This window comes from Pseudorasbora parva, chromosome 8 (genome assembly GCF_024679245.1).
Source record: "Pseudorasbora parva isolate DD20220531a chromosome 8, ASM2467924v1, whole genome shotgun sequence".
NCBI lineage: Eukaryota > Metazoa > Chordata > Actinopteri > Cypriniformes > Gobionidae > Pseudorasbora > Pseudorasbora parva.
In genome coordinates, this window is record NC_090179.1 from 24240749 (window position 1) to 24257736 (window position 16988).

Genomic DNA, 16988 nt, shown 5'->3' on the forward strand with positions numbered 1-16988 from the left:
AAGTGCTGGCAATGGTTCTGTGCAAATAAAAAATGAAATGCCATATCAGGCCTGATTTCCTGTTTTCAGTCAGCTACACACAGAAAGCCACAAAGTCACTGTGTGTGGCTATAAATGATTAAATACATGCAAAGAAAACTGACCAATCACAATTTAGTTTTCAAATGCAGTACTATTCAAAGGTTAGTTGTCTGTAAAATGTTTTTATGAAAGTCTCTTATGCTCAGAAAGGTTGTATTTATTTGATCAAAAATACAGTAAAAATAGTACTATTGTGAAATTACTATTCAAAATCATTGTTTTCTGTTTGAATTTAAAATTTAAATATAATTTATTATTAACAATTGTGCTGTTTAATATTTTTGTGGAAACCATACATTTGGTTTCAGAATGTTTTGATGAATAGAAAAGAGCAGCATTTATTTGAAATTAAAATATTTAACCTTTTGAATTAGTCTTTACTGTCATTTTTGATCAATGCATCCTTACTGAATAAGAGTGTTGTTGTTTTTTAATCTTGCTGACCTCCTTCTGTAACAAATGCATTCATTTGGGCATTAGTCTGCATTATGTATTGATTTTTTTTCTAAAGCCTAATACTTTGAACATGATGTCAGAACCTCAAAAACACTTATCTCATTGTACAGTCATAAAGTAATGCACTGAAGTGATAATAATGTGGAACATGTTCATCTGAAGGGTGTGAATATTTAAAGATAAAATCTGAATTTGCCTCTTCAAACCATGAAATTAGTCACAGGGCTAACAGTAACATGAAACTACACAAATAGTGCTGACATTTCATTTTAATTATGTTAATCTTGATGCAACTAAGAATTTCCAGGCTCCATTACATGCATAATCATTTTTTAAATGAATATTCGGTCATTACCCTCATGTTTCTCCAAACCTGTCTGATTTAGTTTCCTCAGTGCTGGTTGCTATTTTCCATGCACTTACATGGCATTGGAGCTTTCAAGCTTCAAAAAATGATGCAAAAGCACAGAACTGAGTGATGTGTGCACATTATTCCAAGCCTTCCAAGTTCCAAGGAAAAGACTTAGATTTGTTCAGTGGGCTGTTAACTACTGTGACTGAATTCATTGAAATTCTTCTGAATTCATCTGGCACGCAGTCTCCGCTATAAATCATCCCAAAGGTGTTCAGTCGGGTTGAGGTCAGGACTCTGTGCAAGCCAGTCAAGTTCCTCAAAACCAAACTCGCTCATCCACGTCTTTATAGACCTTGCTTTGTGCACTGCTGTGCAGTCATGTTATAAGCTTATAAACTTTTCCCACAAAGTTGGGAGCATAAAATTATCCAAAATGTCTTGGTATGCTGAAGCAATAAGAGTTCCTTTCACTGGACCTAAACAACCCCTGAAAAACAAGCCCACACCACAATCCTCCCTCCACCAAACTTTACACAATGCAGTCAGGCAAGTACCATTCTCCTGGCAACTGCCAAACCTAGACTTGTCCATCAGATTGCCAGACAGAGAAGCGTGATTCGTCACTACAGAGAACACGTCTACACTGACCCCTCTCTATAATTTGACGTGGCTGAGTTGCTGTTGTTCCCAATTGCTTCCACTTTGTTATAAACCAGTTGACCTTGGAATATTTAGTAGCGAGGAAATTTCATTAATGGACTTATTGGACAGGTGGCAACCTATCACGGTTCCGCGCTTGAATTCACTGAGCTCCTGAGAGCTCAGCTCCCATTCTTTCACAAATGTTTGTAGAAGCGTCTGCAGGCCTAGGTGCTTGATTTTATACACCTGTGACCAAAAAAGGGATTGGAACACCTGAATTCAATGATTTAGAGGGGCATCCCAATACTTTTAGCAATACAGTGTATGTCTCTTTAAAAATCTAGAGGATTTTTAGTTATGTTGCGCAACATTTGCTTTATGTAACATGTTGCCTAACTCAGCAAAAATGTGGAATGTTTTTTTTGCCCTGCAGCATAAATGTAGAAATCCTTCTAGTTCATGCTTTTCATATGTGTACCATTGTCGCCCTGCCCCATGCGTGTTCGGTCTTTGGGCGCCGACTGCTGTGTCATCTCAGATCACTGATGGCCGAGATCCTGGCAGGTTTTGGACAGGGGCGGAAAAGGTCAACTCAACCCCTTCACGTAGCCCCAGTGTTTCCCGTCAGCACAAAGCCGAGGTCAGACCCCTTCTCAGACTCGCTGGCGTCCTGCACTTGATCATTCCCGCTCCTCTCCCCTCACTCTGAGCAAATAAATGTCTGCAAGATTGGAGCTCCTCCTCAGAATCTGTGTGTGAACTGAAGCCCAACTCCCTGCCTGTGAAGCTGCACGCCTGCATTTGTACAACATTTTTTAAATATTTGTGGTGGCCTAACTGCAGATGTGTGTTCATTTAAAGAACTATAGAAAGATTTCTTGCTGGGAGGAGGTACAGCATGAGTCATTATGTAAGCTTTCTGGGAATTATGCATTGTAATAACTCCAGTGAAACACAGCAGGTGATAAGAGTCATAATGATTTTAGGTTAAATCGTCACTAGTTCATTTGAAAGGGTTCTGCAGTGTAATAAATAATTTTTGTATTTATCTTCAAATGTTACATACATACAGTATTTCATGTAATATGAGATTATAAAAGCTACATTTAAAAATATTTTTTTAAATAATTCATTTCATTATTATATGTATTATTCTAATTATTTTAATAATGAATTGGAATAGTGTGTAATATAGCTGTTTTTTTTTTTATTATTGTAAACGGTCTGCAAATTTCAAAGATCAAAGTGCACAACAAATAGAGTTATTGTCTTTCAAAAGAAATAATTACTGCCAAAAAAACGAGTCATCAGTAATCCCGAACCTAAAATGTTTGCTACCCAGATACTGAATGTAGTCTTGTATCCTCTGCCCTGCAGGAGTGGGAAGAAAAACAAGCCACTTCTGAACGTGCAGGTAAACGGTGGAGGAAATGGCTGGGAAGACTCGCCCTCACGGTCACCACTGCTGTCTGCCCGTTCCCCCTGCATCCTACCAAATACCCCCAGTCACCTAGGAGATCCTGCGGGTGTAAGAAGTAAGTTTTCTTATTTAGCCCTAGTACAAGATTCGCTGTGCTCCAAAACTCATCATCCTTTTTACGGAAACACAAATGTGCTTCCAACATGAAGGCTGATCCACAGGTGCATATGCATATATGCTTATTTGAGTTTCACAACATTAGCTTAGCAACATGCTAACACTAAGAGTCCAATCCATGTTTCTTTAACATCATTTAGATAACATTACAACCCACGGAAGCTCTCCGCTAATCATGAGGAAGGATATTGGTCTGGATGTCACACACAGGTACTGACCACAGAACTTTTTCCTGTTTTCATTCTTTTGTACTAGTTTGTATTTCTTTTGTACTAGTTTGTATTTCAACACCACTGAAATTAGCTTTCTGATTGTGCTTCCTCAGGTTTTCCACCAAGTCCTGGTTGTCTCAGACATGCCAGGTGTGCAAGAAGAACATGATGTTTGGTGTTAAATGCAAACATTGCAAGTAAGCAAAAAGAAGAAACATTCAGGAAAACCACATCTGATTCCTCATTATCTCCCTGCTAATGTTTGCTTCCATCTCTTTTAGGGTGAAGTGCCACAACAAATGTACTAAAGAGGCCCCTAAGTGCAGGATTTCATTTGCACAGCGTAAGATTTTGTTGTAATATATATATTCAGACAGCTTTGTGCTGCAGATGATCTAAAGTTCTGTCCTGTTTTTTCAGTTCCAAACAAGATCAGAAGAACAGAATCAGTACCGTCAGATATCAACAACCAGGTGGAGCGACCAGCAGACTCGCAGCAGTACGGAACGTTACCGAAGGCAATAAACAAAAAGGCATGTAGCAAACCACACAAACCAGGAAGTTGAAATTCATGTTATACTAGCTCCTTATATGTGCTGACTCAGAGTGGTGTTGTAAGTCTCTTAATGTTGAAGTGTCATTTCTTTTTTAAGAAATAAGATTTAATAATAATACATTTGTAAAAATACAAGTAAATAAATAATAAATGCTAGTGATTACCTAGAAGATTTGTTACTGAACTTCTGTTTTGTAATATGTCATAACTGTTTTAAACTTCCGGTTTTTCACCTTGTTTCTGAAGAATGTTTTTTGGTTAAGATCTGTGTCTTTCCCTTCAGGATCACCCTTCATCACTGAGTCACCTGGACTCCAGTAGTAACCCCTCCTCCACCACCTCCTCCACCCCGTCCTCACCTGCCCCCTTCAGTCAGAGCAACCCCCCAAGCGCCACGCCGCCACCCAACCCCTCCCCCAAGGGTCACGTTGACAGTCGCTTTCACTTCCCAGGTCAGTCTTATTTATACAGATACCACGGAATTGTATTTTCCCACCTATGTCCGCAAGAAGGTCCCTTTTTTTTTAAGCACAGCAGTTACTTCTTTGTTGTCTGTCTGTCCTCCAGTGCTCAGAATTAACCTCTTGGATGAATGTATACTAACCTACTAATATCTGCCCTTAATGTTTCTGCAGTGCATTACTAAAGCATTACTAAATCATTTTAAGGAACTCCTGCTGATGCATAACAAGCTAGTGGTTTAACTGGGTCTTTCTCTTTTCCTTGCGGACATCTGTTTGTCCCATTCATTAGCTGCCTGCTACTTTCAGCATAGACCGCAGTTTGTCTTCCCTGGTGAGTTAACACTCCTCCACATCACAAAGTTGTGTTATTTACCCTTCAGGTGTGATGTCTGAGTTCCTTGTTGAGTTATCGCTGACATTTTGTGACAACTCAACTGTGCTTACTCAATCTTGAGAGCTTAACCTGCAGTAAACTCTGCAATTTGAGATTAAGTTCCTGTCCCAAATGGAACTCTAAGCCCTCACGATCTGTCTCCGAGTCCATGTGATGTAATGCCGCTTTGACTGTCGAGTAGAAGTCTGCTGCAGAGCTCGCAGGCTTAGTAAAAGTGTAAACTCGCGAGCACCCTACTGAAACCTAAAATGACAAATAGGACACCCTACAGTAGGGGAGCCCGATTGTGTCCTGAAGATCCACCTACCTGCAGAGTTCTGATCCAACCCTGATCCATCACACCTGTCTGTAATTATCAAGTGCTCCTGAAGATCTTAATTAGCTGGTCCAGTTGTGTTTTATCAGGGTTAGAGTTGAAATTTGCAGGACGGTTGATCTCCAGGAACAGGATTGGGGACCCTTGCCCTATGGTCTTTTGGCCATTGTAAGTCCACAAGTGTGCCATTTGGGACAGGGCCTGTGTTGCTAGTAGTGTTTAGACTGTGGTGTGCTGCCTCCTAGTGGTTATATATGGGAATTGCTTTATTTTTTTGCTGTATTTTACACTTTCGGCTCTCCGCTACTTGCATGGAGAATCTGAAATGCATATTATTCAGGTGTATAGTTTATTTCTTGTTAAAGATATTAACACGCAAAATCTATTACTGATGCTCAAATGCCTAACCTTAAATACTACTGTTCTAAAGTTCACAAAACCTATTGCTGATGCTCAAATGCATAACCTTAAATACTACTGTTCTAAAGTTCACAAAACCTATTTCTGATGCTCAAATGCATAACCTTAAATACTACTGTTCTAAAATTTTAGTTCATTAAATGGATCAAAAGTTACAGTTTCCACACAGAAAAAATCAAGCAGCACAACTGTTCAAATTTTAAACTTGAAGTAAAGTAAAATGACTTGGGAAATGGAATCCGAAAGTTTAACAGCAGCATCGGCGTATAAAGATGAACTTGCATTCCGAAGTACACTTACACAGCTCATGTAATCACACACACAGGAATCCCTTTTTTTTTCTCACAGACATATCCAGTTCCACGCATCCAGATGGCAGTTACAACACAGGGTAAGGCAAGACTTCTCGATTACTGTTTCTTCAGTATTTCTAAAAGTGTTTTGACCCCAGGCAAGTGTCATGGGTTTTGGTTCCTCATGACTCAATTGCTGTCCATGTTCCTGAACTGTAGCAGTGACGGCACATGTTTTAGTTTATTGCTTCATCATGAATTAATAATTTGCGCTAAGTTCACACAAAATCAGTGTGGCAGCACTGAAATTCCTCTACAAGTTCAAACTTAGAATGCATGCTTCATTGACGCTCATTGAGATACTTTTTATTCACTTTCATGTCAATTCCACTCTGCTAGAGCGACTTTTTTTACGTGGAACACAAAATTAGATGCAAAGCACAAAAAAAGCAGTATCTTAACATAGTCATTTGATGTCTTTGTGTGAGAAAAGGCTTAAATGGATAGTTCACCCAAAAATTCAAATTTGATGTTTTTCTGCTTACCCCCAGGGCATCCAAGATGTAGGTGTGTTTGTTTCTTCAGTAGAACACAAATAAAAAAATGTTTTAACTCCAACCGTTGGTCATATAATGCATGTCAGTGGGGTCTTTTTAAAATTAGACCACACTGACATGCATTTTACGAGCAACTGAAGATAAAACTATTGAAAATGTTGTTTGCGAATTGAAAAAAAGCTAAAATAACACAAAATAGAACAATATTTAAAAATAAAAACTTAATAAAAACTAAAATGAGAAATGTTGCCTTTTTAACTAAATTAAATAAAAGTAGTGACACTAAAATAAATAATCAAAGAAAAACTTCAGTTTTGAAAACAAGTACAAAAGCGCATAAAATAACTAAAATTTTTAAATAAATATAAAAATAAAAGCTCATTCAAAATAATAGGAATAAATAAGTATGATAGTATATAAATACATAATACTAAAATAATACTGTCTCAAATATCATTTAATTCAAATGTTTCACATGAGGTTTGATGTCAGTGAAAAGAAAGTTCAGCAAAAATGTTCCCTTTATTTGTGACCCACATTAGAAAGACACATGGGTTCAGAAAAACGTGAGTAAATAACAGAATTTACATTTTCAGGTGAACTATCCCTTGTAAAGGATCAAAATCATACATATATATACTGCTAAATATTTAATATTTAAATGTGCTGAGTCTTACGTGTCTTCTCTCCTATGCAGAGAAGCAGACCAGTTGGATGGTAATGTCAAGCAGACATCAACAGGCCAAAGGGAAGCTGTGGTAAGTGCCACAAGAAACTCCTTTCACCCACAGAGCTATCAGGAATTGAAAGCATTTGGGGGCTTAATTTCCAGTTTATAGTGGCAGTCACATGCTTTTTTCTTTTTTTTTTGCGGTCAGTTGTGTACATGTAGTGACCCTGACCATTTAAAGAGACAGTACTTAAAGGTGCTGGTCATATAATTAGAATACCATCAAAAGGTTGACTTATTTCACTAATTCCATTCAAACAGTGAAACTTGTATATTATATTCATTCATTACACACAGGCTGATATAATTCAAATGTTTATTTCTTTTAAAGGAACTGTATGCAAGAAATGTATTTCAATTAATCATAAAATGGCCCTGATATGTCACTAGACATTAAGAAATCATGTTCATTTTAAATACTTATATCACTGACAACAGTAGTCCGGCCAGGATATTGTCATTTTAAAAGTTGTTGTTGCAGCCCTCAACTGATGTTGACATGTTGTGTTTTGGCCCGGAAGCTCCACCCTCCACCACCTATCTACCAATCACAAAGTCAGTAGTGTTTTGGCATCCGGGTTGCCTGATCTGCTCTAGTTACCGCAGCTGCAGCTACAAGCGTTCCTGCTGGATCCTGCAGCCTATCAGACAACCTCGAGACAGGGGGAGGGGGAGAGGGGATACACCACTACAGTCATTTGAAAGTTGTTTTGGCCACAATCTTACATACATTTCCTTTAAATTTTGATGATTATAACTGACAACTAAGGAAAATCCCAAATTCAGTATCTCAGAAAATAAGAAAGTTACTTAAGACCAAGATATTTGACAAGCACCTTTTTGCACAAACGCACAAACTTTTTGCTTAAATCTGCATTTTGAATTGTGTAAAATCAAAACCTATTCTTCTCATTCAGGATGAGGAACAGCAAGGGGACGATGGTCCGGATCAGGAGGGATCGGATGATGAAAGTGAAGGTGATGAAGTAGATGACCTGCCCAACTGCAGGGGTTACTGGAAGGACCACATAAGCCGTAAAGCCAGCCAGACTAGCGTTGACCTGCGGGAGTGGGATGTGCCTTTTGAGCAGCTGGAACTCGGAGAGCTGATCGGTAAAGGCCGTTGGGGGAAGGTTTGTAGGGGCCGCTGGCATGGAGAGGTGGCCGTTCGATTGTTGGAGATTGACGGTAACAATCAGGAGCATCTGAAGCTGTTCAAGAAGGAGGTGATGAACTATCGGCAAACGCGACACGAGAATGTGGTGCTGTTTATGGGGGCCTGCATGAACCCGCCTCATCTGGCCATTATCACCAGGTTCATCTCTTTCTGCTCTCTCAATCTTGGGATGTTCATGTACCCTGCCATTCAAAAGTGTTTTTTTTTTTTTTGTAAGACTGTTACTTAGCAAAGGTGCATTAAATTGATCAATTTCAAATAAACAGTTTTGACCTTTATGTTAAAGGGTTTAATTCACCCAAAAATGAAATCTTTGTTAATAATAACTCACCCTAATGTCGTTCCACACCCGTAAGACCTCCGTTCATCTTCAGAACACAGTTTAAGATATGTCATATTTAGTCCGAGAGCGTATTCAAGTGTATGCACACTATACTGTCCATGTCCAGAAAGGGAATAAAAACATCATCAAAGTAGTCCATATGTGACATCAGTTAGTTCATTAGAATCTCTTGAAGCATCGAAAATACATTTTGGTCCAAAAATAACAAAAACTACGACTTTATTCAACATTGTCTTCTCTTTCGCGTTTGTTTTCAAACCTCAAATAAAGATTCAAATGGTTATGAATCACTGGATTGATTCATGATTTGGATTGGGTGTCAAACTGCTGAAATCATATGACATTGGCGATACAAATCATGAATCGATATTCTGATTCATGACCGTTTAAATCTTTATTTGAGGTTTGAAAACAAACGCGGAAGAGAAGACTGATGCTGAATAAAGTCGTAGTTTTCGTTATTTTTGGACCAAAATGTATTTTGGATGCTTCAAGAGATTCTAATGAACTAACTGATATCACATATGGACTGCTTTGATGATGTTTTTATTCCCTTTCTGGACATGGACAGTATAGTGTGCATAGACTGCATATGCTCTTGGACTAAATATAAAATATCTTAAACTGTATTCCGATGATAAACGGAGGTCTTACGGGTGTGGAACGACATTAGGGCGAGTTATTAATGACATACATTTCATTTTTGGGTGAACTATCCCTTTAATCAAATAATCCTGAAAAAAAATGGTTTCCCCAAATGGTTTCTTTGAGCAGCAAATCAGGATTATTTGACACTGAAGTAATGATGGTAAAAGTTCAGCTTTGCCCAAACAAGAATAAATTACATTTTAAGAAATTTTAAAAAACAAAACTAAATTAAAATTGTAGTAATATTTCACAATATTACTATTTTAGTGTATTGTTGAAATGAAGTCCTTGTGAGCATAAGAGAAACTTTTGAACGGTAGTGTTTTAATGTTTAATATTGAAGATTATATAATAGCAATGTTCCCTCTAAACTGAAATGTGAAATGAGGGGAGAAATCCATTTGATTGTAGTTTAAAATGAGAAATAATTGCAGTGCTCTGTTCAACCGCTATAAAGTTAGTTTAGCTATAGTGTTAGAATCGGTGAATGCAGTTTACAGGTTTCATAGAGAGAATTATGTCGCATGTGAGTGGCTGTGAGTCTGTGAATTATGTAGCGTGCAAACTAAAAACATATCAGTAACACGTCAGTTTAAATAGATGTGTGTGTGGTTTGGATTTCAAAGGTGTTTATATAACTATAAAAGAGTTCACATATTCCCTTGAACATAATTAGCTATTAGATCTATGTAATTACTTCAGCTTGTTTTTTGGGCATCCTTGCCATTAAAACGTTTAGTTTAAAAAAATTATAAAAAAAACCTGCTATAGAAAATATTGGAAATTCATAAGCAATAAACAAACATTTAAGTTTGATGGTTTAAGCTGCCTGTCGCCAATAAAAACAATCCCAGTGTAACTGCTTTAATTTTTTTCATATATTACATTACATTACATTACATTATATTATTTCAAGAATTTAACGTTTTGTGGGAAATTTTTTATAGTTTTTCTTGGTAAAGAAGATTTGTACAATAAAGGGATAGTTCATCCAAAAATTAAATTGATGTCATTAATGACTCACCCTAATGTCGTTCCACACCATAAGACCTCCTCCCTTTCTGGACATGGACAGTATAGTGTACCTACACTTAGATGCGCTGTCGGACTAAATATAAAATATCTTTAACTGTGTTCTGAAGATGAATGGAGGACTTACGGGTGTGGAACGACATTAGGATGAGTCATTAATGACATAAATTTCATTTTTGGGTGAACTAACCCTTAAACAGCTTTGTAAAAAAATCTGCTTTGTTAAAAAAAATGCTTAATTTGACTTTTGAATTAACTGCTTTGTAAAAAAATATTTTTAATACATCAATTAGTTATATCAAGGGTTAAATAAAATAAAAATGGCACATTAAAGTTAAAAGATATAACTGCATGATAAAACCACTTTTTGTGTGCGTTTTCGTATGCTGAACAGGTCTGGTATAAAGAATGTTTTTGCTCAGGTGACCAAAATGTCCGCCCAATAGAGAAAAGTTTTGCTCAGCGAGGAAAGAAATTAGAGGGAACATTGTATAAGAGCTTATGTGTGTTTGGATTTTGATTGATCTATTTATGTTGTTCTGCCGCAGCTTCTGTAAAGGACGGACGCTGTACTCTGTTGTGAGGGACTCTAAACTTGACATCAACAAAATAAGGCAAATTGCTCAGGAAATAGTAAAGGTATGAAGCATAACATGCAATACATTGTTCTTGGTTTTAAGTGTGCCTATTATGCTATTTTAAAGGCTCCGACAACAAGTTTACATTCATTAAAGGGTTAGTTCACCCAAAAATGAAAATTATTTCATTAATTAGTCACTCTCATGTCGTTGGACACCCGTAACACCTTCGTTCATCTTCGGAACACAAATGAAGATATTTTTGTTGAAAGCTGATGGCTGAGAAAGGCTTCAAAAAGGCCTCCATTGGAATTCAGTACATTTCCACTGACCCACCCACAAGACCCATAAAAGGCACTTAACACATCGATACAAAGTCCATCTCACTACAGTGGCTGTACAATAATGTTACAATGCGTAGAAAATAGTGCGCACAAAAATCTAAATAATGACTTTATCCATTAAGTTATTGACATGAACTCGACGCATATGCAAGAATATGATGCAGCTCCACCTCCGTCTCTCTAAAATCCCTCCTTTCTGCGAGTTACTCTGCTCTGATTGGCCAGATGACCCAGTTTGTTGTGATTGGTCTACCGCATACAGCTTGTTTTGGAAGCTAAACGGCCATTACCATAACTGAACGGCAACCCTGTCTGGAGGGTTTCTAAAGCTGCAGTAATGATGGCGTCGATTTTACCATATCAATCCGAACACGAGTCCGATGACCAAACATTGGCAAACTAGTTATTCAACCAGAACCTCCAACACAAGCAGGACGTCACTCAGTGATACGCTACTCGGTTTGAGTCAACTGTAATTCTTCACCGACAGCACTAACAAGTGTATGTCCATCAACAAAACAAATGTGTATATTTCTAATTTTTTGCGGTGCACATACAGGAACTGCTTCAATAACAGCACATAGCCCAGCACTAACGTGAATGACTGATGTACCATTAAAGTTTGTACAACAAATCTTGCTCCATTCTTTATCTTTTGTAGACAATCTGCCTTAATAGACACCGTTTTAGGTAATACTGCAGCCCACAGTTGATTAACATATCAATTTAAGTAAGACAGTAATAATAAGTTCAGTCATACGTAATAACGAGTTAGCCGGAAACTTAAACAATACAAAACACAAAACTATGCATTTTGAACACCTGGTAGAAAATGTATATGTCTATAATTATTCGTACTTACAGGTTGTGGTTCTAAAGGGGCAAGGTGGTCCAAATAAACTTGGTACTGACCCATCTTTCAAGAGTAACCGTTTTTTCTTACTCCAAGAACTTATGTCAGTAAAATGATGTTTGAGGGCTGGTCGACTTGTTCACGGGCAGACGACGGACAACATAGGCGATTAGGCAATTATGCAAATGTATTTTCGAGTCGTGTAGAACCGTCACACAGTGAGATTCGAAGTACAAACGACTCATATAGGCGGTTCAGAGTCGATTCTTTCTTTTTGGGAGCCAATAACTTCATTTATCATGCACTTTCAACTTTACAACTTTGCAGAATGTTTACATTCACAAACACTTATACACACTGCATGTTATTATCCAAAGAAAATGTATTTATAGTCTTACAACAAAATGTAATAGCAATTAATCATAATGTATGCTTCTTCAGCTCAAATCACATTAACACTTCAATGAAAGAAGGGACTATATGAAAGAATTACTATAGCTGCCATATTGACTGCAATGGTTATACCCTATGCTTTAACTCTGTTTTTTTTTTAACTTTCTACAGGGCATGGGCTACCTTCATGCAAAGGGAATTGTGCACAAAGATTTAAAGTCCAAGAATGTTTTTTACGATTCAAACAAAGTAGTCATCACAGATTTTGGCCTGTTTGGTATGTCTGGAGTGGTCCAAGAGGGCAGGTAGGATGCATGTCATGACTGCACTATTATAATAAATGAATATTTTTATTATTCAGTATGCATTGTTAAGGGCTTTATTAATGTGCGTATGCCTGTGTGTAGGCGGGAAAATGAACTGAAGCTGCCACGGGGGTGGATCTATTACCTGGCTCCAGAGATCGTGCAAAAGATGGGACCGGGAAACCAAGAAGACTGTTTGCCTTTTTCAAAAGCTGCTGATGTTTACGCCTTTGGGTAAAAAACAAATCTCTGTTCCCACATCTGCTTCTCATCTAGCATTTGGTTTCGGTGTTAGTTTCATTTCTGATTGCTTTTTCTAATTGATAAATCACTTTCAATGCCTTTCAAAAACAACATTTTGTATGCCAACAAAAGTTGATCATTTGACTTTAAATGTGTCTGTCATAGCACTATCTGGTATGAACTCCAGGCCAAAGACTGGCCCATCGTCAACCAACCTACTGAAGTTTTGATCTATCAGCTGGGAAGTGGAGAAGGCCTCAGAACGTTACTGACCCAGAAGGGTACAAGCCTGGGCAAGGAGGTTACGGTGAGTCCAGCCATAGTATATATACAATTATATATACACCGATCATGTGAATTGAATAGTTTTGATGCTCACGTGCCCACTCTTGGCACTGTCAACGGTGGACAGGGGTCAGCATGGGCAACCTGACTGGTCTACGGCTATGCAGCCCCATACGCAACAAACTGTGATGCTCTGTGTATTCTGACACCTTTCTATCAGAAACAGCATTAACTTCATGAGCAATGTGAGCTACAGAGTTGTAGTAGTAGCTCGTCTGTTTGATCAGACCACACGGAATCAATGAGCCTTGGCCACCTATGAACCTGTCACCGGTTCACCACGGTTCCTTCAATTGGACCACTTTTGATAGATACTGACCACTGCAGACCAGGAACACCCCACAAGAGTTGCAGTTTTGGAGATGCTCGTCTAGACATCACAATATGGGCCCTTGTCAAACTCGCTCAAATCCTTACGCTTGCCCATTTTTCCTGCTTCTATCACATCAACTTTGAAGACAAAAGCTTGCTGCATAATATAATCCACCTATTAACAGGTGCCGTGATGAAGAGATAATCAGTGTTATTAACGTCATAATGTTCATAATGTTATGCCTGATCGGTTTATGATGTGTGTGTGTATATATATATATATATATATATATAAATTTATTTCATTAATTATATGATGTTTAATATAATATGGTCATTGTTTCTTACACTGTAGGAGATCCTGTCTGCCTGCTGGTCTTTTAAAGTTGAGGACAGACCTACATTCACTCAACTAACAGACTTACTAGAGAAGCTGCCGAAGCTCAATCGCAGGCTCTCACACCCGGGACACTTCTGGAAGTCTGAGGAGTATGTATCCTAGACTGGACCGCTGGCATGCTGCGGATCCCCATTTTTTGATGGGTGTAGTTTAGTGAGCATGGAAACTAACTGATCGTATGGAGCCGACCTGTGGATTGTTCTGTTTTTATTTTATTTTATTCTGAGCCTTCTTAATTTTACACTATTGGATTTTTAGTGTAGCGAGTATCAGAAGGATGGTGTGCATGAATGAGTGCAGTGTCATATATTTGGTCAAACCTGATATCACATGGTGCGGGGAAAAAACGAGTGTATGGTTTTTTTCTGCTACCAATGTTTTTGCCTGTTATATGAATGACTGGTCTGGTTTGCTAATATGTGTGAAGCTTGGGATTTTATCATATTCACCATATAAAACAGAGGGATGGTGCCTAAGATGTTCTTATGTCCAAATATCTGGCCTGTGGTCAGTAATGAACCTATTATATTTAACAAATATTGTTTAGACTGTGGCGAAATGAGCGCAATCAAAAAACATTTTTATAATAAATAAAATAATGGCAATAATTGTAATTCTTTTAATATTATTAAGCAGTAAAACCAAATGAAAACCCTAAAAAAAAGAAAAAAGTAATGTTTCTGTTGTGTTGTTTCTGCCCTTTTTCTTGTGGGTCTCTCTCTCCATTCTCGGAATGGGCCAAACTACTGTGATCTCTGTCATCTGCTGTTCCTGTCTCCAACTTGATGTCACAACTTTTCTTCTCACCACCAACATGTCACTTTGTTTTCTCATCTGTACTTTCCTTCCTCCTCTCCTCTGATTGGCTGAATGTTCAGTGCATGGCATCACCACTGTCTGCGCGAGCACTGCAGTCCGGGCCTCCGCTCTCGCTGTCCCTATGTGTACAAATACGACCATTTGTCCACAGCTGCCGTTAACATTAGCTTGGCTGCTGCATTCAAAGAAAGCAACTGATTTAGATGTCTGATTCTATTCCATTGATTTCCTGTGTGATTTACTTGATTTCGATGCTTATGATAAACATAGCTTCTTACGAATATTGACACTGTCAACCTGTGCGTTGCTTTTCCTTGGCAGTTCTTTTTGTCTCTTAAACTTTTAAACCTTAGCCAGTTCTAATACTGAGCAAAGCCATTTCAGATAAACTTTGTAAATGGAAAATATGCTGATAGGATTTCATCCCTTTTGTTTTATTGAGCTAGCAGACTTTCAAATTCCCCTTGTGTGAGGTCACATGAATGTAATGTGATCTCCATTGCACTTCTGGTAGTCAAGACCTTGTGCTTTTGCAATCCACAAACAGTGTAATTTTTTTTTTTTTACAGAAGTGCCTTCCATTTTAAAAACAAATTGCTGAAAATTAAGATTTAAATTAATAATATTTTACCAGATGCTAATCTGACCTACTGAGCCTTACTAGGACAGTTAAAGAGCCTCAAAAAAATCCTGACAAGGTATTTGTAATATCATAAAGTATGAAAGATATTATGACGCAGCAGGATGATGTTCAGGAACTTTTAATGTCTAATACCTCTCATTTGTGAGTGTGAGTGTGTCAGGGTGAGTGTGTGAGCATTTGCATGAAGAGTTTTGGGTGATTTATTTGTGCAGTATGAACAATGAGAGGATGATTTTTAAAGACTGCAGTGACTGTTCCCATATCAAAAGACAACTAGTGTTTTATTTATTGTACAGCTAAGATTTCTTATATTATTTGTACAGTTTTATGTTTCCATCGCAAGATTTTTTCTAAAGGTACTTTACTCCTGTTGTACAGCTCTTTATATGCTAAGTGTCTCGGATATAAATTGTACATTTCTAGAATGAGATTGTGGTTTTAATGCTATGTAATTATGAATTCATATTTTTGTAAAGCTTATAGCCACTTGTCACAATGCAATTTTATCCTGGCAGAAATAAACAAATGAAACATTTATTTTTTTCCACTTTATGAGAGAAAATAAGACGGAATAATTCATCCATACATGTTAAACATATACTCTCTGGCCACTTTATTTGGTACAACTTGCTAGTAGTGGGTTGGACCCCCTTGAACTGCCTTAATTCCTCCTGCCTTAGATTCAACACGGTGCTGGAAACATTCCTCAGAGATGAGTTGCTGCAGATTTGTTGGCTGTCACATCCATGATGCGAATCTCCTGCTCCACCACATCCCAAAGGTGCTCTATTGGTTTGAGATCTTGTGACTGTAGAAGCCATTTGAGTTTAGGTAACTCATGTTCAAGAAACCAGTTTGAGATGGTTTGAGCTTTGTGGAAATGTGCACAAAGTAGCCATCACAAAATGGGTACACTGAGGTCATAAAGGACAATGTCAGCAACAATTCTCAGGCTGTGGCATTTAAACAATGCTCAATTGCTACTAAGAGGCCCAAAGTGTGCCAAGAAAATACCTACACCACCGCCCTTTGTGAATTGTAGCCTCAGTTTTTGGTTCTGAGCTGACAGGAGTGGCACTGGTGGATTCTTCTGCTGCTGTATTCCATCTGCTTCGAGGTTCAACGTGTTGTGCATTCAGAGATGCTTTTCTGCATAACTGCACCACTGCTGCTACGTCCTATTAATATAAGTCTACGTCAGATTTATTCTCTGAACTCAATACTCACTCTGGCCTATGCCGTATCCTCTTATGTTATGCTATTCTGTTATATCAATATCCAAAAATGAAGAGGAGAGCTCTTCGTGGCAAGATAAAGTGTTTTGTGAATACGTCCCCTGGTATATATATCAAAACGGCAAATTTTGACAAGTTCAGTTCACTTAAAAAAAGGTTTTGGAAACCGATTGCCTTATTTTTGCAAAGCAAACTTAAAGGGAAAACTGAAGTTAATTTAACATTCAGCTACAAGTAATGAAAGC

At 37.9% G+C, this 16988-nt stretch overlaps 1 protein-coding gene across 4 annotated transcripts in view; it reads left to right on the forward strand.

The window, feature by feature from the left end:
- The window catches only part of ksr1b (kinase suppressor of ras 1b), a 51266-nt gene extending 35223 nt beyond the window's left edge, over positions 1 to 16043 (forward strand). For 3 of the 4 annotated variants that reach the window (XM_067450470.1, XM_067450473.1, XM_067450472.1), the window contains 16 exons: positions 2912 to 3069; positions 3272 to 3341; positions 3457 to 3540; positions 3625 to 3686; positions 3764 to 3876; positions 4183 to 4351; positions 4653 to 4694; positions 5842 to 5884; positions 7041 to 7101; positions 7991 to 8388; positions 10822 to 10912; positions 12613 to 12746; positions 12849 to 12980; positions 13155 to 13296; positions 14002 to 14135; positions 14925 to 16043. In XM_067450470.1, the coding sequence (XP_067306571.1) occupies positions 2912 to 3069; positions 3272 to 3341; positions 3457 to 3540; positions 3625 to 3686; positions 3764 to 3876; positions 4183 to 4351; positions 4653 to 4694; positions 5842 to 5884; positions 7041 to 7101; positions 7991 to 8388; positions 10822 to 10912; positions 12613 to 12746; positions 12849 to 12980; positions 13155 to 13296; positions 14002 to 14135; positions 14925 to 15063 (1972 nt within the window). In that variant the 3' untranslated portion in view covers positions 15064 to 16043. The remainder of the gene's footprint in view (positions 1 to 2911; positions 3070 to 3271; positions 3342 to 3456; positions 3541 to 3624; positions 3687 to 3763; positions 3877 to 4182; positions 4352 to 4652; positions 4695 to 5841; positions 5885 to 7040; positions 7102 to 7990; positions 8389 to 10821; positions 10913 to 12612; positions 12747 to 12848; positions 12981 to 13154; positions 13297 to 14001; positions 14136 to 14924) is intronic. The other variant, XM_067450471.1, reaches the window with a different exon arrangement.
- Positions 16044 to 16988: the final 945 nt, after the last annotated feature.